The sequence below is a fragment of the Citrus sinensis genome, chromosome 6 (assembly GCF_022201045.2).
Source record: "Citrus sinensis cultivar Valencia sweet orange chromosome 6, DVS_A1.0, whole genome shotgun sequence".
NCBI lineage: Eukaryota > Viridiplantae > Streptophyta > Magnoliopsida > Sapindales > Rutaceae > Citrus > Citrus sinensis.
This window is the reverse complement of record NC_068561.1, coordinates 13168078-13189936: the sequence shown is the minus strand read 5'-3', so window position 1 is coordinate 13189936 and position 21859 is coordinate 13168078. Positions and strand designations below refer to the sequence as shown.

The 21859-nt window shown below is 33.4% G+C and overlaps 3 protein-coding genes across 6 annotated transcripts; 1 reads left to right on the top strand and 2 right to left on the bottom strand.

The window, feature by feature from the left end:
* Nucleotides 1–470: 470 nt before the first annotated feature.
* LOC102622161 (WAT1-related protein At2g37460) lies at nt 471–2795 on the top strand. Its single transcript, XM_006480685.4, has 7 exons — nt 471–946; nt 1052–1114; nt 1194–1310; nt 1399–1639; nt 1716–1877; nt 2175–2326; nt 2410–2795. Exons 1-7 carry the CDS (start codon nt 750–752, stop codon nt 2588–2590), a joined length of 1113 nt encoding a protein of 370 aa, XP_006480748.1. The 5' UTR covers nt 471–749; the 3' UTR covers nt 2591–2795.
* Nucleotides 2796–3730: 935 nt separating this feature from the next.
* LOC102621289 (uncharacterized) lies at nt 3731–7674 on the bottom strand. Of its 4 annotated transcripts, none has more exons than XM_006480682.4 (7): nt 7279–7674; nt 6778–6935; nt 6246–6308; nt 4749–6002; nt 4554–4619; nt 4281–4479; nt 3731–4105 (listed from the first exon to the last, which is right to left on the bottom strand). In XM_006480682.4, exons 3-7 carry the CDS (start codon nt 6285–6287, stop codon nt 4035–4037), a joined length of 1632 nt encoding a protein of 543 aa, XP_006480745.1. In that variant the 5' UTR covers nt 6288–6308; nt 6778–6935; nt 7279–7674; the 3' UTR covers nt 3731–4034. The 4 variants fall into 4 exon arrangements, with proteins under 4 accessions (XP_006480745.1, XP_006480744.1, XP_006480746.1 ...); XM_006480681.4 differs by having other exon boundaries at nt 4554–4622; nt 7279–7671; XM_006480683.4 differs by lacking the exon at nt 6246–6308 and adding an exon at nt 6134–6201 and having other exon boundaries at nt 4554–4622; nt 7279–7669.
* A 6501-nt stretch (nt 7675–14175) lies between these two features.
* Nucleotides 14176–19873, bottom strand: LOC102620833 (type I inositol polyphosphate 5-phosphatase 8). Its single transcript, XM_025099599.2, has 11 exons — nt 19634–19873; nt 19081–19114; nt 18890–18974; nt 18698–18769; nt 18237–18318; nt 17684–17788; nt 16840–17314; nt 16562–16758; nt 16345–16453; nt 16025–16173; nt 14176–15260 (listed from the first exon to the last, which is right to left on the bottom strand). The coding sequence occupies exons 2-11, from the start codon at nt 19081–19083 to the stop codon at nt 14981–14983; spliced, it is 1557 nt and encodes a 518-aa protein (XP_024955367.1). The 5' UTR covers nt 19084–19114; nt 19634–19873; the 3' UTR covers nt 14176–14980.
* Nucleotides 19874–21859: the final 1986 nt, after the last annotated feature.

Below are 21859 nucleotides of genomic sequence, written 5' to 3'. Positions count from 1 at the left end.
GTGTACCTCAGATAGTCCATTTGCTCCAAATATGAGGAAAAACACACATAAATCTAAACTTAACACAAGTTCTCATCAAATATAGATTTATTTTTTTGAATCGGACTTGAATTGGATCCAATAAGGACCTCTCAATTACTTTGAATCGAATTCTAACGGAAATTTAACGAAAGCAACGAATATCGCCTCACTCGAAATAAGATAACAGCACTGCTACTTTATTATGGATAGAATTGGCCGTTTGGTCAGAAAGAAAGAAAGAAAGACGGGATTACGTAGAAAGTGTAGTATTATTAATTCATTTGCCAAAACGGCCTATCTCTTCAAGCCTAACTCCGCATATGTGCATGGAATTGCAACGTACGAGGCCTAATCCAGTTTTCTATTCCACGTACCAAGTAGTATCGGATTGGATTGAGCACTTACGGAGGAATCTCTTTGTGGCGGGGCTTTGATGTTGTAATATACAATGAAAGAAATAACACAAAAGTAACTCCACCAAGTGTGAAAAAGATTCATCACAACAACGAGCAATAATTTCCGGTTTGATGAAAGTGTTTTTAATTATTTAGTACATAATGGAGGAACTTTGAGAGATGAGTGGAGTCTGGGTATGAAAGCGTTATCATATTCGGAATCATGAATACGCTAGCAACTTGTGCTAATGTCAAAGCTGCCCCTCACACGGAATCATTATAAATTGCCTTCCCAAAAATGGTTTGGGTTCAGTGCGGGCTCAAGAGACACAAATGAAGAACCAAATGCTTAGTTTGTTCAATAGGACGAGGCCATTCATTGGTGTCATTTTCATGCAAGTAGGTTTTGCTGGAATGGATGTTCTGTGCAAAGCTGCATTGAACAAGGGCATGAGCCCTTACGTCCTTGTTGTGTACCGACACGCTGCTGCAACAATCGCCATGGCTCCTTTTGCAGTCATTCTGGACAAGTAGCACACTTCCTTCTCACGCTTGTTCTTTGCAAACACTGAATAAAAATTTGAAATAAAATGAATGTTTTCTGATTGCCAATGTTCTGTTTTCTTATTTAACAGGAAGATACGACCAAAGATGACACTGGCAATCTTAACAAAGCTACTGTTGCTGGGATTGCTAGAGTAATTTTCTAAACTGAAACATGTTTGTACCATCACTTAACTCAACTCATTTTCTAACCTACATCATGCGTACTTGTAGGCCAGTTATAGACCAGAACTTGTACTTTATCGGGATGAAGTATACAACGGCGACATTTGCAGCTGCTATGTACAATATTCTTCCTGCCATCACCTTTCTAATGGCTTGGATCATCAGGTCTCCACAAACTTTTTGCAGAAGCATGAGTAAGAAATAACAGCTTTTATAAACTGCAAATTTGAAACTAATCTATTTTTATATACAGGCTTGAGAACGTGAATCTTAAGAGCATCCGCAGCCTAGCTAAAGTGATTGGGACATTGGCAACCGTTGCAGGAGCCATGGTTATGACCCTGATAAAAGGTCCAATTCTTGAATTATTCTGGACAAAGGGAGCAGAAAATCATGGGCACGGGAGCAGTGGGACAACCACCCACAATTCAATCAAGGGTGCTCTAATGATCACAGCTGGCTGCTTCAGCTGGTCCTTTTTCATAATTCTGCAGGTGAGTGAATCCAACATATTCAAAATTTCCCATGAGTTTTAGAATATTACTAACACTTGCCACTTTGTTTCTTTAGGCAATTACATTGAAAGCATACCCCGCTGAGCTCTCTCTTACAGCTTGGATATGCTTCTTTGGCACAGTTGAGGGCACTTTAGCCGCGCTAATAATGGAAAGAGGAAAAGCTAGCATCTGGGCCATACACTGGGACACTAAATTAGTGGCTTCTGTCTACAGTGTAAGAATCTTAAAGCAATTTAGATATAATAGAAAGATCTGTCGTCCAACAGTAGTTATATAAGACTCGGTGTAACTACTCCTTATGGCAAACAAGGCGATTTCAACATCTAACTGGTAACATGAGAGAGCTAATCCTAAAACCAGAGCTCTCAGGACCATCTTCTTATTTCAATCTCAAATCTTACCTCTTTGATCTCTTTCATCCAAAATGGAGATGGTCTCAATAGATTAAAAAAATTCCTGGTTACTGAAGGTAAGAATTGCGACTCTGACATTAAGAGACGTGTACCTGCAGGGGATAATATGCTCAGGACTAACTTACTACATTCAAGGAATAGTAATGAAAGACAGAGGCCCTGTTTTTGTAGCAGCTTTTAGTCCTCTATGCATGGTCATTGTGGCTATTATGAGCACCATCATTTTGGCAGAGCAAATGTACCTTGGAAGGTAAGTACATATATAAAGCTTTCACTACCAATATAATCACAATCCTAAAGAACGAAGAAACTAACTGAGATTATGTTTTGAAGGATCATTGGTGCCATTATCATAATCGGAGGCTTATATCTTGTTGTCTGGGGTAAAAGCAAGGATCACAAGTCACCATCACCATCAACTGATGAGCATCTACCACCAGCTGAGCAAACAAACAATACAGGTAGCAATGGAAAGGAAAATTTTGGTCATGAGGTCACAAAAATTGATGTGTGATAAGAGGAATTGCTGCAAGTAAATGACAATAACAATGCAAAAGGGACCCTATAACTGTCAAGAGTTTAACTCCCCTTAATCAAGGCTTCAAATTGCATGTATCTCAGAATTCAGCAACAGCAAAATTTGGTTTAATTAGAATGCAAGTGAATCGTCTAATAATTGACCTTTTATCAATCATGCGCCAGATCTTCCTTTGACTGTATATTGTCTTTTCACATGGCCATCCAAGTCCAACCAAGAAAATTTTCATTACTAAAATAGTTTGGGTTGCAATAAATTTGTGCCCTCTAGTACAAGCATCTTAGAACCAGTGAATTTTCACTATTTCAACCCATGATGAATTTTTGCCCATTGATAACCACTTAATTTAAGTCCTTTTTTTTCCCCAATATCGATGCATCCTTAGATTTTATACAGCTTATGACATGCTTATAAAAGTACTAATTATAGCACTAATTATCTAAGCATGCTACTGAAACCTTTTACAATTGCAAAACGTATATATTCTGTCAAAGAAAATAGGTATTTTGTATGCAAATAGACTATAATCACAAGCTAATATTTCTTTATACACAGAAATTCTACCTAGAAGAAAATTTTGAATGATAATCTATACTTCAGATATATATACTCGCAGATGCATAAAAATTCAACATTTCATTTCTTACACTTTGTTAGCAAATTGTGGACACTTGCAAATAAATACCTCTGCCCTTCTACTCCTGGTAACATGGTACTATGTAATTATAATCTGGAAGTTAATACACGTAGCTTTGAACAATCTAGCAAATATAACCAAAAGCATACTTACCACAGTGAATTTGAATGTTGTTGCTCTAGGGAAAACACAGAGACAACAAAAGTGAAAACAAAATGATTTTCTACCATTAAAATACTTTCCAAAGTTTTACTATAAAGGATTAGTAATGTCGCCGCTAATTTGGCCAACTAGATTGAAGGACTTGTGTCAAACTAATTAACCGTGAAAAGACTTGGTGATGCTGACTTCTGCAGAACCAACTCTAAAGAGCTCAGGTTATTCTCTGTCATAACAACCTACAATTTCTAACATGATTTCCATGGTTGGAATGGAAAAAGAAACTATTAAGGATATACGTTGGATAAGAGATCGCAGAATACATTCATAAACTTCCTTTCTGATGAGAAGTGAAAACATTGCAATTTCATTCTTAACCTTAGATTCAGTTACAGAAAATTAGCTGCTATGATCTAATAAACCCATAAGAAGGTCACATTCTTTCTCAAAGGTTGATATCCTACTTTCACAATGATCCCTAACCCTCAAGTTAGGAGTAAGAAAAAAAATTCAAGCCCTTTAATTAGTGGTGCAATCACCATTAACAAGTACAACGTGTTGCCAAAAAAGCCACTCCTATGCACAAAACAAAACATCCTAACTTACAATTTGGGGAAAGCTGCTTTATGACAATTGCTTCCCTTCTTCCTTCCCATATATACGCTGAAGCTCACGGGTTGCAGCTAGAAAGGACTCTGAAAAAGAGCAGGAATAGCAAATGTAAGGTAATATGGTGAATCAACAGAAATATCTTTGAAATACAAATAAGGCTTTTCTTTTCTTCTTCTTCTGTTTCCATCAGAAAACAGTGGAAATTTGTAATATCAAAATGGCAAAAGAAATACAATTGTATTAGATAGCTCGCATTACCTTTCCATAGACGGAAGGACTTCTGGTTGATTGGGGAGCCAGTAATTGTCTGAATAACTTCAAACAACATATTCTGAGGTGTGCTCCTTAGCTCTTGGACAATCCCATATATAGTCTTCCCATTTTCAAAATAAATGTGATTGTTTGGGTGTTTCGTTTTGCAACCAGCATGACGCTCAAATTCATAAGCATTAATAACCTATAAGAAAAAGTTGGTCAGCCAAGATTCAAGCTCCAAACTGCCCTTCATAGAAAAGCTAATGAATAAACTACCTTTGAGTAATTACAGGACTGACAGCTACACTGATACCCAGAACCTTTAATAACACCACGGAGCTCCTTCTACCAAGCATAAGAAAAGCAGCATGTCACCAAACAATAAGCTAATCTAGAAGATGATCAATAAGCACTAAATACTTATCGCAATAAGCTAATCTAGAAGATGAACATTAAGCACTAAATACTTACCTCACGTGACCAGGCGATATACTTAACAGGAACTCCATCCAGCATACCAGTCGATAGCAAACTTCTGACATTTGAAGGAAAGTTGTTTGAAGTGACCTTCTTAGATGGTTTTAGGTCTTCTTTCTTTCTTGATTTATTTTCAGCACCAGAGATGGTTACATGTTGACTAGACATGAGTGTATCAGCATTTGATTTAACAAACGCTTTCTGATTTAATGCTTCTGATGTATTGACAGAAGATTGGCCAATCATCACCCCATAAGTAGATAACAGCGTCCCCGAGGGATTTGCATCATCATCATCATACCCCCCAAAGGAAATGATAGTACTCTCTCCCTTATTATATGACTGTCCAACTGATAAACTACTTGTATCCTTATTATAAGTGTTAACCATTGATATGGTACTGTCATCTCCTTTGTTATAAATGTGACCTGCTGATATAGCATTCTCCTCTACCTTGTTGTAGGTTTGACCCATAGAGATCATACCATTGTCCTCCTTGCCGAAAGAATGAGACATTGGCAGGCTATCATTATTCTCTTTGTATGTCTGACCAATCGATAGGTTATCATTCGCCTTGTTATGGGGTTGGGCCATTGATATGAAAATGTTATTCTCCCTAGCAAAGGTATCACCCATAGACATAATATTAGCATCACCTTTGTTATAAGCAAGACCCATTGATATAGAACTGTCGTCAGCCTTGTTGTAAGCATGGGCCATTGATATGGTATTGTTATCTACTGTATCATAGCCATGTCCCATTGATACTGCCATAACATTTTCCGAGTCTTTAACCTGGCTGACCTTTACTTTTCTAATCCCATAACTAAGACCTCCCCTATGATCTTCCTGTGCTTGTGACATAGATAGACCAAAGGAAGAATCATTACCAAATAAATCCTTTCTTCCAGGATCAAGTTTTTCTGCAGTAACTGAAGTAACATTTCGATCATCAAGATTGACAGCTCTGGTTGTTGGAGAATCAAATAAACGTTCACCAAAAGGGCCAGAGATGGAGTGGAAACTGGAAGTATGACCCCATGCTGGAACATTCGAGTTTAACAATCCTGAAAAAAGGTTGCTGCTTGGAACTCCTATTGCCTGTTTCTTGTTGGGGAAAAGCTCGGCCTCAGGACCTTCCATGAACCACTGATGAGAACGCTTTGGATCAAGTTTAGAGGAATTATCATAGGCCATCTCACCATCATTCAAACACTCAGCACCCTTTGCCATCCAAAAGCCTTGATTCTGTGAGGAAAGTAACCCTATAATTACTTAAAGAAGAAGGTTCCATGATATGATTATTATGAAAGAAAACAATGGAAGCACTCAACACACATCATTAAAATATAATATGAACTAAACTATGACAAACATACCATCAAAGCTCTCTCGCTCCTTATCCAATCGGTACAACTGTTTTAGTTCTAATACTTACTGATAAAAGCTGACCAAAGAAAACAAAGAAAAATTCATGGTTAGAAAGTTAACCTGCAGTGTTATACCATACTGTTTCTCCATCTTCCCACTCATGGCTTTAGTTCTAAACTACTTCTGTTGCCAGCCAAAGTCAAAACCAATAACTAGGAGTCACTTAAAAGTGCGTGCTCAAAAAAAAAAAGAAAAAAAAATGGTTACATCAAAATTCTTTTACCACTATGCAAAGAGTAAGAGATACCGGAATTAACTTCAAAGATAACTATCAATAATAAATTCAACACCCATGGTCCTTCAAGATTGTTAGAGACATACTTACCCTCTACATGAATTGATAAGCAGGGTGAAAACAACCTAGACCATAAAAATGTTAACTCCCACTACCTTGTCCTCCCAGAGCAAGTGATTATACAAATCAAGTAAGTGTTGGTAATCTAACCATGTCAACTATGCAATTAGGGAATGCAATCAGTGTAAAGACTGAAAAATATCCATAAATAGTAACATCACAATTCTCAGATTACTGAAATATGCACTCAAACTTTAACTTCAAATCAAAATGTCATCAGAAAGAAGCGTAACATACCATTTTGCCACTTTTCTGTCAAACTTCCTTTCAAGTTACTTTTAAGCTCCTCCTCGTTTCACTGTTAGATTCAACAGCTATATATATTCACACCCTTCAAAATGTATACCATGCCATTGAGGCCATTGATTGTTCGACGTCAAATACCAAATAACTGACTGCAAAAAACACAATCAATCTTCGAAAATTTAGAACGCCACTAGATAGACTGAAATTATCTGCCAAATGCAGTAATATTATCAACAAAAACTGTATTGAAAAAATCAACACACACTGTTCAGTGAGTAGTAAGTAACTGTAAATTATATATATATATGTCAAAAAATGTTTAAAATCAAAATGTTTATATGCTAAACACCGTACAAGTGTGACACTCAGTGGAGATGAACATTTAAATCGAAAAAGACAATCCTTTATTTATCTACAAAGATTATAATACCCTAAACCCTAAGGCTTTTGAAAATGAAAACGGAGATGGAGAGAGATACTCATTCGAAGTACCTGTAAATAGATACACTCAATGGCCGTATGATCTATGATCGGAAATGAGGAAGTTTCCGACGGAAAGACAGCCGGGGATCGTACGGACGAGGATCTCCGGCGAGATCTAAGAAGTGGGACAAAGAGAAGAAGAAGAAGAAGAAGAAGAAGAAAATGCTTTTATTAATTTATTATCGGATTGAGATATTTAAGGTTTTTGGTGTGTTTGAAGAGGAGTGAGCTGATGATATAGACGGTGGTGCCCTGCACGATCGCGATTCAGGACCCGTAGAGCATGATCACTGCCGTACACGTGGAAATTGGACAGTGCGATCTTGTCCGTTCACTGTCTGGCTTTACGCCAGTTTGAAACTTGAAAGTGATGTGGATGCGTCATGGCCCCCGTGGGCGAGCCAATGAGTTCCCATCGTCGAGTCAAGGATGCGTTTGTACTTAATGACTGGGTGGAAATTGCACTTCTATGCGGTGTCGTCCAGGCATGATTATATAACGGGTGACACATGTTTTTGATCAATTTTAAAAAAGTGATATATTATTTAAAAAAGGCAGTGGCTACCTTAGATTAGTTCTAAGATAGACCATCCATCACGGCTATTGGATGCATATACTTAAACTTAAAATAATTGTGACAGAGTGCATCCAATGGTTGTGGTGGATGGTTTACCTTAGAGCTGATTCAAGATATCCAAACCCTAAAACTATTTAAAAATGCTCAAATAGATGATATTTCGTTAACTTTATTATTAACTTTTATGGAAATAATAAATTAATTATAAGATAACACTTTTGCCCCTAGAATTAATTATAAAATGATACTTTTGACTTGTAATAGTTACAAAATAATATTTTTATCCCTATAATTAGTTTTAAAATATATTTTTGTCCTTATTAAATTATATTTATTTTTTGAATAGAAGAAATTATAAAAAAAATTGCATCTAAGTGTAATTGACAGGTTTTTTTGTTAAATCATACAATTTTTAAAAAAAAATTCTTGTTGAATCAAATAAAATTTTCTTATTAATTTTAACGGCAAAGTTTGATATAACAAGAATTTTTTTTTAAAGATTTGTTTGATTTAACCAAAAAAAATGTTACTCATACTTAGGTGTAATTTTTTTTATTTTTTTCTATTTAGAAAATTAAAAAAAATGACTAGGGGTAAAAACATAGTTTATAACTAATTGTAGGGATAGAAATGTAATTTTGTAACTATTACAGGAGCATAAACATTATTTTATAATTAATTTAGGAGCAAAAGTATCATTTTATAATTAATTTACTATTCCTATAGAAGTTAAAGGCAAAGTTAATGGATTGTCACTTGCTCGAGTATTTTTAAAAAATATGTCATTTTTTTTTAAATTTGTCAAAATATGTGTCACCCAAGGTAAGTCTTATATAATTAATTTAGTGATGAAATTTGAAAAAAGAAAAAGCAATTATCCACTAAGATTTTTTATTCCAATTGTTACAAGGCAAAAAGGGAAAGCCACCAAATTAAATTCAATTATCCACTAAGCACCTCTTTTTTTTTTTCGGCTTCTTAAAAAATAAACAGTTTTTTTTCTTTGCAAAATGTCATCCAAATCTTATAAATATATCATTATTTCACTATCATCTAAACTACGTGAGAGAATTTATCAGAGTATCAATAGAATGATTATTTTACCATTTTAATGTAAAATTACTATTTCACCCTAACTGAATAGCCAAAAAATTAGATGACTTTGGTTATTCTTTGCAATTTAGCTATTAAATAAAAAATGAAACAAAATAACCAAAATTAAAACAAAAAATAATTAAAAGAATTAAAACCCAAACCTAATCCCAAACTCAATCTAATAACCAAAATTAGGGGTGGGCACGGTTCGGTTCGGATCAAAATTAAGTAGAACCGATTTAAATCGGTTATTTTATAAAAGAACTGAATAAAAACCGAACTCAATAAAAGCTGAACTTAAACAGATCTTTTCGGATCGGTTCGGTTCGGTTCGGTTTTTTCAGTTCTGGGCCTATTAAGTCTATTTTGAAATTTCAAATTTTTAGCTCATTGGGCCTCATGAATGTAATAATTTTTTTCAACAATTAGTTCATCCTAATTTCATTACAAAATATTAACAATAAATACAAAGTATTCAAAACACATTTTATCACTAATATCTTACTAACTACTAATAAGGTACTCACAAAATATGAAATATTAAAATTTCAAAATACATAACCAAACTCCAATACTCCATCTACAAAAATATAATCATAATGTTGTAAAGACAAATAAAAATAACAATAATTACAACTTACAACACAAAATAAAAAGAAAATTTAAAAACAAACGCCAACAACATTCTTTCATCTTCATCAATATCAACATCAACTTTAGGCATTTTCCAACTCAATATTTGGATCTATAAAAAAAAATTTAACACATGTCGATTTGAATAAAATCTAAAATTAATTCGATTTTTCGGTTCGGTTTTTCGGTTCAGCTGAGTGAACCGAATACCGAACCGATATTTCGGTTTTTTTTTAAATAAAAACCAATCCGAATTAGAAAAAACCGCCAGTTCGGTTCAGTATTTTTAAGACCACGGTTTTTTTGTCCACCCCTAACCAAAATAAAACCAAACACTAAACCAAAGAATTAAAAGAATTCAAGCAAAGCACTAGGGAAAAAAAAAAAGTAAAAGCATCAGTAGCAACAAGACACAAAGCTAATAATCTTCAATCTCATTCAAAACAAAACCAATTTTCTTGCTTGCCCACACCAAATTCAGCCTCTTCTTCTTTTTTTCCTTTTTGATGGTTAGCCTCTTCTTTTTCTCCAACAGAAATTGTAGTCTCATCTCTTCTTTTCGAAAAAATTTTCTCTTTTCAGTCAAATAAAAATTGCAACCTCTTCTCTTCTTAAGATTTTTCAATCACAATCTGCCAACATTGCACCCCGCCACTAGGGATGGCAATGGGGAGGGTAGGGGAGGGGACTGATATCCCCATCCTCATAAGAATTTCTTAAAGGAATCTTCGTTCTCTCTCCGAATAATAAAAATGAATCCCTAAGGTCCCCAATCCTCGAAAAATTTCTAAATAACTAATACATTTTTAGTTTCTAAATTTGATTTAATCTATTAAAATAAAAAATTTAAATAAAAGTAAAATTTGATAAGATATCCTAGTAAAGTTTGGATGTTATAACTTTAGCTTTTGCTTTAGTTTTTGTTTTATTAGATAAATATAAAAAATTTTGGGCCAAGCCCTTTTGAATAAAACCTAATTAAATAGTAATTTAGGACTCCAATTTGTTAGTTGAGCTTGAAAATTTCATAGTATATTTGTATAAATATTTTAATATTTGTTATTTATACTAATATTTAATTTTTTATAATTTAGATTTTATTATTTATTCATTACTATTTATAAAAAAATAAAATTAGAATTAAACCACACCATCAGATGCTGGGGTCAATCAGATCCAGCACTCCTATTATTCACTCCATCGTGCCTCACCACACCAAGTTACTGCCACTGTTTATTGTTCACCAATCATGCACCTTTTTATTATTATTTGATTATAAATTAAATAAAATTTAATTTTGATTTTGGTAGTGTGTGGCTCTTGAGTTAGGGTTAAGGTCGAGCATTTTTCTTTCAATTGAATTAAAGGATTTTCATTTTGATAATTTGTGGTGTTGAATTTTTTTATTTGATCTAGGGTCTTTTTTATTTGTTAAAATTAAATGACAATTTTAACCTTCTAACGTTAGTAAATTTCTAACAAAGTTTAGACGGCAATGGACGAGTAAAAATAATGACAACTTCACATGGAGTTGTATAAAAATATATATATTTTTTTTAAAATGTGCGAAAAAAAGAATGATTGGTGGATAATTGCCCAAATGTTTTTTATGAAAAACCAAAAATTGAAGATCATTTGTAATTTTAGTCATTTCCCCCTATTTTATTGTATTTATAGCCAAAAATATATATTGTTTATTTATGTTATTCATTTGGTATTACTAATCCTCTTTTATGAAATCAAAACGGTTAATAAATTGTAGATAATTGAATTTTTAAATTAGGGGAAAATTAAAACTTTTTAAATTAACTGAGGTATTCTAACTATTTTAAAACTCAAATGAATAATTTTCATAATTTCAAAACAATGCCAAGGCTTATTTGAAACTATGATTCAAAACTTATCAAAAGCTTCATGTTGTGGCCATTTTCTATAGTGTTTTTATGAAATTAGACAACTACAATTTAGAAGTTACAGTAAGAAAGTATATGGTAAACATTAACTGTTGTAGTTTAGTAATTAAGTTGATTTGATTTTACATTTGTATGATGAAAATTTATTATATCTTTACTAATTTTATCAAAATTACTGTTTAAGAATTATATTTACACAAATACCTTAATTTTATTTATGGTTCAGTTTTTTTCTATGGTAACTGTAGTTTAAAATTTACCACACCTCAACATTAAACAAGACTCTAGAAAAAATATTTAACCTTTATTTTTTTATATGTCTTTGTATATTAGAAGAATAAAATAGTCAACTTAATTTCATATCAAAATAATTTGAATGTTTTCTTCAAGGCAGCCTTGACAGTCAATGGACCTTAGTTGTAAAAGAGAAATTAGAGGGGATTTTTTCGATTGCTTTTGCAAACTACGAATATCATATTTGATTTAGACAAACAATACGAACTTAACTGTAAATTACGTATTAATTAGTGGGTTTGATTAGAAGGTAAGTGGGGTGGAAAGATAACCAGCCGCTCTTCATGGATGTTAAACAAATGATGGGCTTTAGAGAGATATTAACCATGGGCTTCAAATTAAGGTGTGACGCTAATAGCACCTGATGATCCCTCCAAAAATACCCCTTGGTTAAGGCGCAATAACTGAATATCTCCTCACATGAAATTTATGATGTGTTCACCTTTTGCTTTTGGATTAGTGAATGTAAATGATTTCCATACTCATAAATATCGTTAACTTACCAAAAAACATGAAAGAATGGGAATAAATTTTGGGTGGGGCCCAAAAAAATGAAATGAGGAATGAGACTCATTTTTTTATGATGTGAGAATAAAAATAGAAGAATAAGAAGGGAGAATGAATCGACATTTTTACCATTAAATAAAATTAAATTTTTTTACTTCATTTAAATAAATAAATAATAATAATAACAACGTGATGATGATGATGATAGCAACAACAACAATAATAACAATTATTATTATTACTACTATTACTTTATAATTATAATTATAGTAATAATTATTATAATCATAGTAATAATTATTATAATTAATATAATAATTATAATTGTCATTATTTTACTAATATAATAATTTGTAACAGTAATAACAATGGTAATAACTATATTAAAAATAGTTATTATTTATTTTGTGAATGAACAAATACATAATTGCAATTAAGGATATTCTAATGATTTGCAATGGTCAATTTTGATTTTAAGATAAAGTAAGCACATTATGATAATACAACATATTCCGATTCTAATTTCTATAACTCAATTGAATAATTTATTTTGATTTTCATTTCTCATTCCGATTCCAATTTATTCTAATTTCACCTTATTCCAATTCATGCCCTATGGAGAAGTAAACGAGCCACTAGAGCTTACGAATTGGATTAAGATAACTTTTGAGCTTTTAAATATCTTGTGCTATTTGTTCTTTAGTGCGCGTGTATAATTAAAATTTAGGGAAATTATCAGTCATATATCCTTAAATGACACCCGTATCAAACGTGTATGAACACTTTTCAAGTGTATCACTCGTTTACCCTAAGTTGACAAAACACTTTTGTCGTCCACTAATCCGTTAACTTCCGTTTGCAAACGCTAACATCATAAGGGTAATCTAGTCTTTTAAGATGAACGAAATTTTGATTAACAAAAACGACATGTCATCCCATTTACTTATTAAAAAATGACATGTCATATGATAGATATTAATAAAAATGACATGTCATCCCATTTATCAGATAATTGTTAATAATTGCTAAAAAAAACTACTTTACAACCGAATCTACTCCTCCAAAATTTAACCTAAATTTTTGAAAATCTACTTCTCCAAGCTCCAACTGGAAATTTTTATGGTATAATATGTATAATTGTAAATAATATGTTGTTAATAATTTTTTATGGTATAATGTGGATATTTTTTATAGATAATTGTTAATATTATGTACCATTAATAATTCATTTTTAATAAAAAATGTATTATTAATAAAAAAATAAAAAAATTGTGTATTGAAAATTTACGTTAATTTTTTGGGTAAATTTATCTTTTTACCTCATTTTGAGTTTCAAGAGCAAAATAGTCAATTTGCCATAATTCTGTTAACTTTCTAACAGAAGTTAATGGATTGGTGGACGGCCGAAGTGTTTTGTCAACTTAGGATATACGAGTGATATACTTGAAAAGTGTTCACACACGTTTGATACGAGTGTCATTTAAAGATATGTGGCTGATAATTTTCCTAAAATTTAACTATCTTTTTCTTTTTAATATATTAACCATTTATTACTTGATTGAATTTTATTCAGAAAAAATTCAGATCATGCGAGAATTCTAATCAGAAGGAATTTGAGGGATTCATTATGGGAATGGTGTACATTTAGTGGTTAGCTATTATAGTTTGTGTACATAAAATTAAGTCCGAATAATGCTATATTTACAAAAAAAAAAAAAACATAAAATTTAATACAAAAATACATAAGACAAATTGTTATGAACTTATTTTTTATATTCGAGTGAGTATATGCTATTTTTTGTGTTACTTGTTATGAACGTATCATTATTGATTAAGTCTAATGCATGATAACTCATTTATTATGCTTTTAAAATAAGACAAATTGAATGATATATATTGACAAACACGCTGAGAAAACTTGAAAATTGCAAAATTTTTCAATGATGGATGAGATACAGAAATAGCAAACAAAACTGACAAACGAGGCAAGTCTTTAGGGAACAAATGCTCCATCAACTCACATCTATGCTCCCTCTAGACACCCTCTTTTGTATCCCAGTTCTTTCTGCAACAGAACTTTTCTTACATAAAAGCCATCCTCCTTTTTGATTTTTACACTTCCCCCCCTTCAATCAAGTCTCTGTCTAATTCTCTACCCAAAAACAAAATAAGTTAAAAAAGGAAGAAAAAAAAGTAAAATAACTCTGCAAAAAGCTGGATCACATTCTCTTACACTTAACCAGAACTGAGCAACACTTGATTAGTTCCAAAATGCAAATGCGTGTGACACCTGTGCCCAGTGATCCAGCCGCTTCTATATTCATTCCTTTCTTTAATGTCCTTTTTTGGCTTATAAATCACTCCCCTGCTCCATTACCAACTCATCCAATCATCATGCTCTTAACTTCCCATATATTTACAGCAACCCCAATCTTCATCATGCGTGCCACGAGCAAGCATGCACCCCAGTCCCACATTTAAGTTTAATTATATCTCTCCTTCTGATCTATCACAGTATTGCCTTGAGCTAATAGGCCTCTACATGTTTCCAATATGAAAATCATTACCCACCAGACATGCCGTCCCAAACAGCTAAAAAAAGGCAGGGACAATGCTTATCTCGGTGCTTGTGCCGAGTTACCAGACTATCTCACAGCTGTAATTTCACTATTGCACTGTGAGGATTCTCTCGTCAGAAACTGTGTGTTTTGTCCATGTAGCTTTGTGGCCTGGGAAATATCAGGAGTTCCTCTGCTTGGACTTTGGCCACGCATGAGGATGATAAGGCACTGTTTGTTGAAACTTTCAACGGGCAGGATTTGGAGTTAATGGTGCGAGGCTTAGGCTTGTTTGCTGAGTTTACTTGTACGGAAAAGAAAGAATAAACTGGTCTGTGGTCTGAGAATCTTGATTCTCCTCTTACATAACACAATTGTTTAAGGCCTTCGCCTTTCCACAGTATTCGATCACACCTGCAATTGCGTCCAAAAAGTTGTTGCAGATTAGCTTGTAAATCTTTGTAAGCAATCACATATTCAAAGTGTAGTCATATACAATAAACATGGTCGGTTTGTGCATGTTGCAATAGATAATATTTTAGTGGGAGGAAAGGAAATCCATTTACTTGCCGACTTAAATAAATCAACTAAGGAAATTATATTAATGTGAAACCTTGATGGATGATGTTTGCCTAATAATATTTTTCACATGGTCTCCGTCGGAAATGGTCACTAAGACAAAGTATTCACATGATTATTGATTACTTTTATGACAATAATTGTGGCTGATCAATTTGGCATTGAAAAATGGAAAACAAGAGGCATTAAAAAAACATTTGAAAGTCTTGCAAACACTGTGTGATCCCATTCACAAGTCAGCTCCCACTGTTTTGATTTGATACCCAGTGTCCCCAGCACAACGACTTAGAAGATGATAAAACTATATTAATGACGGTTTCCTTAATTTACATTTTCTTATCAATCAGAGGTTCATGTTCAAGTAATGAACAAATTACACAGATTAGTTTATTGTTAGTTTCCGACAACTAACAAGTTGCAGAGACAATAAGTAAAACATTTATTTAAAGAGAATAGATGATGAAGGCAGCTTAAATCTTGCTTCTGACTTAATAAACCTCTAGATTCCGCCAACTTGGAATTAAATTAGTTCCGATTCTCCATTTAATTAATTGAAATTGATGCTGGATAGGATGAAGCAGATAAATTTGAAATCTTACCAGGCAGGAGTGCGTCGTTTTTCTTTAGATTTAGACGTTTGAACAACATAATGGTCAGAATTGGTGATGTATTTGTATGTTGGGGGAAAATATATATCCCCTTCCTCCCAGCCTTCAAATACTCGACCAGCTCTTTGCTCTAACCGTAACTGTCAAGAAACAAAATACACATAAACATTAGACCTTTCAAGTGTAACTATTATTATTATTATTATTATTATTATTAATCCACAACACTGCTTGGGGCAATATCATACAACAACATAACAAAAATCAATTAAAATGTGATAACTTGCTAATTCACATATTTAGTCTCTTACCTGATCTTTCTCTAGAAGTGCCTGCCAGTCATTTCTCTTTAGCTGTTCATGTGTGTCACCATAGCCATTTGCAAGCCGATAATTCAAATCCCCGAGCCAAAAAATTACACTAAATTGAAAAGGAAAAAGGATAAAAGAAAATAGTCTTTAGCCGAAAGAAGGAAATGAAAATATTATTTAATAGAGAAACAAATAAAAAGAAAAAAAGTATACTCACTCATGTTCCAATATGGTTTCAGGGGGGAGTGGCTGTGCGGGATCTATATATGAATGAGAAAACCTTGTTCTCTTTAATATTTGTGCAACGTCTGAATTCCTTCTGATCTCATCACCTTCTTTCTCTCCGGAGGCCAAGTGCGTACCGACGAAGCAGAAAGTTGTGTTGTGCAATGTCATGCTAATTGATATTGAACCCTGTTAACAAAAATATCTGTAAGAATGATTTTTTTATCACTGATATTTTTATATGACCAAGCAGAAGAACAACGGACTCACCTTGTTTCCAAGATAACCCATAATGCCACGGCCAACAGATGAGACCTTCAAGTTGCTAATATGTTTATAAAGATCTGCTCTAACCCATATACACAAGAAAATCCCCACCATTTGCTTGCTTGCTGCTAGGCAGTAACGACGCCGCATAGGGCTGCCGGATTTGCATGTTGAGCTAGGCGAGCCTTCTTCAGAAGAGTTTGAACTTGATTGCAAACTTAACAATCTTTCAAAATCTTCTTGGCCAAGTTCATCTTCCAATGATAGCAAGTCAGAGAAGCTAATTCTGGGCTTCAAGCTAGCTTGCTGGTCCTGGTCAGTCTGTGGTGAAGTGGCATTGTTGTAATATTGAGAAAGTTCTTGGTCAGTCTTATTGCCGTTCAAAGCTTGACGAATAAGACAGAGCCACTTGGCAGCCGGCCCATTGTCCTCTGCCCCTAGTACGTTGCCAGCATTTAGAGGGACAATTTCTTGGAACCTAATGCGAAAAATAACACATTAAGTAAAACTATCAAAATCAATCAGCATAGAAGGGATTACAGTATTATAATATATAATGAAACTTCCAAAAGAATTGAATGAAGATGGGGTAAAAATGAAGAAAAACAAATGGTGGGCAAGTGGAGTGCTGGTGGGGAAATTATTGTTGAGCTGTGGAAGCATGATAAGGTGGCACAAAAAACGGTGCGTCCGATCATTTTCATTCCAATTTTTGAACAGCAGATGTTTGACAAATTGATAGAGTAGGGCTCCAAACCACTCATTACTTTGAAAATTCCATCAATTGTCAATACAAAACAAGAAGATCAAGCAAATTGGTCTAATTTGTAATGTAAGCAACGCCTACCCAAGAACATAAATGTCAGCCGGAGCAGTTGACTTTAGCCAATCTCTTAAGTTCAAATCCTCCTGGGGTGACTTGCCTCCGACATTCCATGTCCCCACGAACGTTCTGTAAAGTCCAAAACAGAACCCAATTATTGTTATTTTTTTATTTCTCCTTACCCCAAATCATAAGAAACCAATTGCTTTAATTAGTTTTAACAAATCTCTTTTTTTTTTCTTTCTTTATCTACAAAATTAATTTACAAGTATCCAAATTAAACCAACCCAATCTTTATAGGGAATGCAGTATGCATTATTTGAGATCAAAAATTGAGAAAAAGACGTTACTTTTGAGAATACTTTTAGGCATTTATTAAGTATAGTTACACTTAATTTTCCATTAAAACTAAATAAAAGAGCGATTAAAAAATGATTATGATAATAGAAAATTTTAAAAAAATAATAATAAACAAAATGTAATTTGTAATTAACAAGGGTATAAGTGTCTTTTAAGCAAGAAAGATAATAATAAATAATAATTCAAGGGTGCAACAAACGGAGTCGCCAATACTTACTTGAGGTTGACGGTATCGGTGACAGGTGGTGACTCCGGGACGATGGCTGACTGTCTAATCGCATCAGCTTCCTTCAACCAGCCTTTAGTGAAAAAGAAATAAAACTCCCAATTAGGTAAAAAAAAAAAGTAAATATAAAATATAATAAAAAACTCGCAAGCCAATGAAAAGGCTACATGCCTATATGCTACGGAAAACATCAACCTAGTTTTGATGTACCCGTGTCTCCCGGCGTCCACGTGGCAATCAAATAATCTATCCTAACGGGACCCAACCAGGAATTCACTGCTGGGTCATTCACGTTTTACTCTTACAAGTCCCATCGTTAACTCAAAGCCGTCTAATCACACGGCTGTGAGATGTCCCCCGGCCCCCAGTAACCGGAGAGAACCGCAATTATAAACAGTGAAATCAAAACAGTGTCGTTTCGGATCGATATATAAATAAATAAATAGAAATACCTGAGAAACCTTCCCGTACGAGGACGTAGTAATCGTCGTCTGAGCAACTGTTTCTTCTCTCACAAGTTTTACCTGTTGAGTGTCAGAGAGAGAGAAATTAAAAACAAGATCTCCCAGTAATTATCCGATATCGCAAACGATATAATGGCACAATTAAAACCCGAGATATACGTAAGAAATTAAATTTTTTACCTTTAACTGCGTAATCGGAGTCGAACTCGTCTGCTCCGCTTTGTATATTGAGCCATTTTCTCGCCACTACTTTTGGCCACGAAGACTGAAAAACCCAAAAAAAAAAAAAAAAAATGGGACTTGATACTTTGAAATACAAGAAACCGATAAACAGCCGAGATGCCGGGCAAGAGTTAATAACATTAACGTACCATATTTGCTATCGATCTTCCAGAGCGAAGATCACTGCGAATCAAGGCAATTAAAAGACGGCAGAGCCAATTAGAATCTCTTAACGGAATATATAGTTTAGTTCAATTTGTGAGGATATTTGTATATTTTAATGATTTAATAATAATTGAAAGTCCTCGTCAAAAAAAACAAAACGGACGTTAAAATGGCGTGTACAAAGAGTATTATAAAACAACTAGTTGCAGGGGAAATGGAGACAGCGAAGAAGTAATACGTTTAAATTTGAATATTATAAAGAAGACGCCAGGTTCATTCTTCGTGAGACTTTACAGAGAAGAGAAGTTCATGTATTATAAACAAATGAAAAGATTTGAACTTTTTTAGATCTTCGTCGAAGATTCAAAAGTTTTCTTTTTAGATAAAGAAAATTAAAAGAGGCTGCACTTGGAACAGGAGATTTGAATTGGAAAGATGAAGCAGCTGAGTAGTGAGATCTTGATGATGATTTGTGAAGACATTGCTAGCTAAATTGGAGATAAATAAACAAGATGCTTAAGTTATCGAAAAACTTACAAATTTCTTTTTTGGTTTGGTGGGTGGTCACGGTGAGTGATTGAATGAAACGACTGTGTTTTGCGCGCTTTTGGTTGACCGAGGAGAAAGAGAAGTGGGGGAATGAGAGAACAAGATTTGGGGGCGTTCCTCGTAAAACCAAAAAGGAGCTGTGGCTCTCAAATTTATATACGAGTGTCGGAGTAGAGAGCGGAGAAAGGGGGAGGGTGTTGAAGTCAAACGATTTTTACCTGGGGGTATTTTAGTCACTTTAGGAAATTGGGTCTGCCTAGGGTCCAATCCCAGTCCCATCCTATATATGCAAATGGAATGAAAAAATTTCCCAATCCCGTCTTTATATTTTTTTTGGACAAAAATATGTCCCAATCCCGTCCCAAAAGAGATGGGATCCTGCGGGATCCCATCCCAATTAGAAAATTTTTCATTTTTAATCGGTAATGAGACGGGATGTAACGGAATTTGTCAATCAGACTCTCGTCCCGCATATGTAATTGAGATAAAAAAATGTCTCAATTCCGTCCTAAATTTTTTTATGGGACAAAAATATGTCTCAATCCCATCTCAAATAGGATGGGATCCCGCAGGATCCCATCCCATCGGAAAAAATTACCATCCCTAGGTCTGCCGTTGCTAATCTTTGACTCTTCATTTCTTCTCATTAGTGGTGGCGGTACTAATGGAGTGTGATCTGTGCTTATTTATTTTAGAGATTCTGTTTTGTTAAGCCTCCTAATTCATCCACAATTTTAGACGGGCCATCTAATCTAATCTAATGATTTTTATTAATATTTTTATTTTTTACATATTTTTTTGAGGTAATATGGTGATGAAACAAATATTGGGTGAAAAGATATGCATGCACTTCTATATTTTGTTTTGATAGTGCCTTTGGTTGAGATCAATAGTCTTCTTTTTATTGTGTGTGATGTTTTAATTAATTAATTAATTATCGATTACAAAACTCAATTTATAGATGAATGAGAAATTTGTTAAGAGATGTCTCGATAAACTATAGTCTAGTCCGAGATCAATTCGAGAATTTTACCTTGATGTAATATAGTTAAAGGCTAGTTCAAAATGTCATTTTTAAATCAATTCTTAATAGAAAGAGAAAACGTACTCTTATAATACACAAAGATTTTAAAATCTTTAATTTCAATTATGAAATAAGTAGAAATCTACTATTCAACCAAAGAATGATTAAAAATATACTTTTAATAAAAATTTAACAAACCATTCTTTTCTATTCTCTCTAATGTTTCCATTTGTAGTTGAGAGAAAAAAATTTCCCTTATAGCTAAATTTTTGAAGTGCTCAAGAATGTGAGAATTAGATTAAGGGAGCGTTTACATTTTGGATTAGAATGGGAATCCAGGGATTAGGAGTGAGGAGTGGGAGTGAAAGTAGATTGTTCTTCCACTGGAATATGAATATAGAATTGAAACTATAATTCAATTTATGTGTTTACATTGTCTTGAATTAGGAGAAAATAATTTTAAATTATAATTTTACCATTATTTAAAGAATTATGTTTTTAATTACAAAATTAATAAAAAATATATTTGAAAAATAAAATATTTATTTTATTATATTTGTAAATTAATAATAATTAGTGAAATTATCCACCGTCCACCCGTTTTTTCTAACTTTTTCAAAAATACACAATTTTTTTTTTTGGCTGGAATCCACCTGAAGTAGAGATGGCAAAACCCCGGGCCGGGTCCGGGTATTGCCATGACCGGACCCTGCCCGGATGCAACCGATCCGGGCCGGGTTTTCATCCGGGTACCCGGATTTTATATTTTTTAATATTTTATGTGTATATATTTTTTATTTTTTGATAATTTTATAAGTTTTAAATTTATTTCAATAAAATTTGACATGAAAATATAAACTTTAAGTGTTTAAAACTTTATATATGTATAATAAATAAGTCAAATAAATATAAAATATTTAAAATAATATATATTTTATAATTTTTTTTAATAAAATCCGGGTTCCGGGTTTATCAAGTGATGCCCAAGACCGACCCGGCTTCATACCCGGGCCGGGTATTTTTGCCACCTCTAACCTGAAGTTACATTTCTTTTCACTTTTCCACTTCTGTTTGGAGACCGTTAAGAAAACTAACGAAATATTGTGTAAATGACTTTTTTACCCTCAAATATAAAAGATAAATTATTCACTGACCACCTTTTTTTTGTATTTTTTTAAAAATACACAATT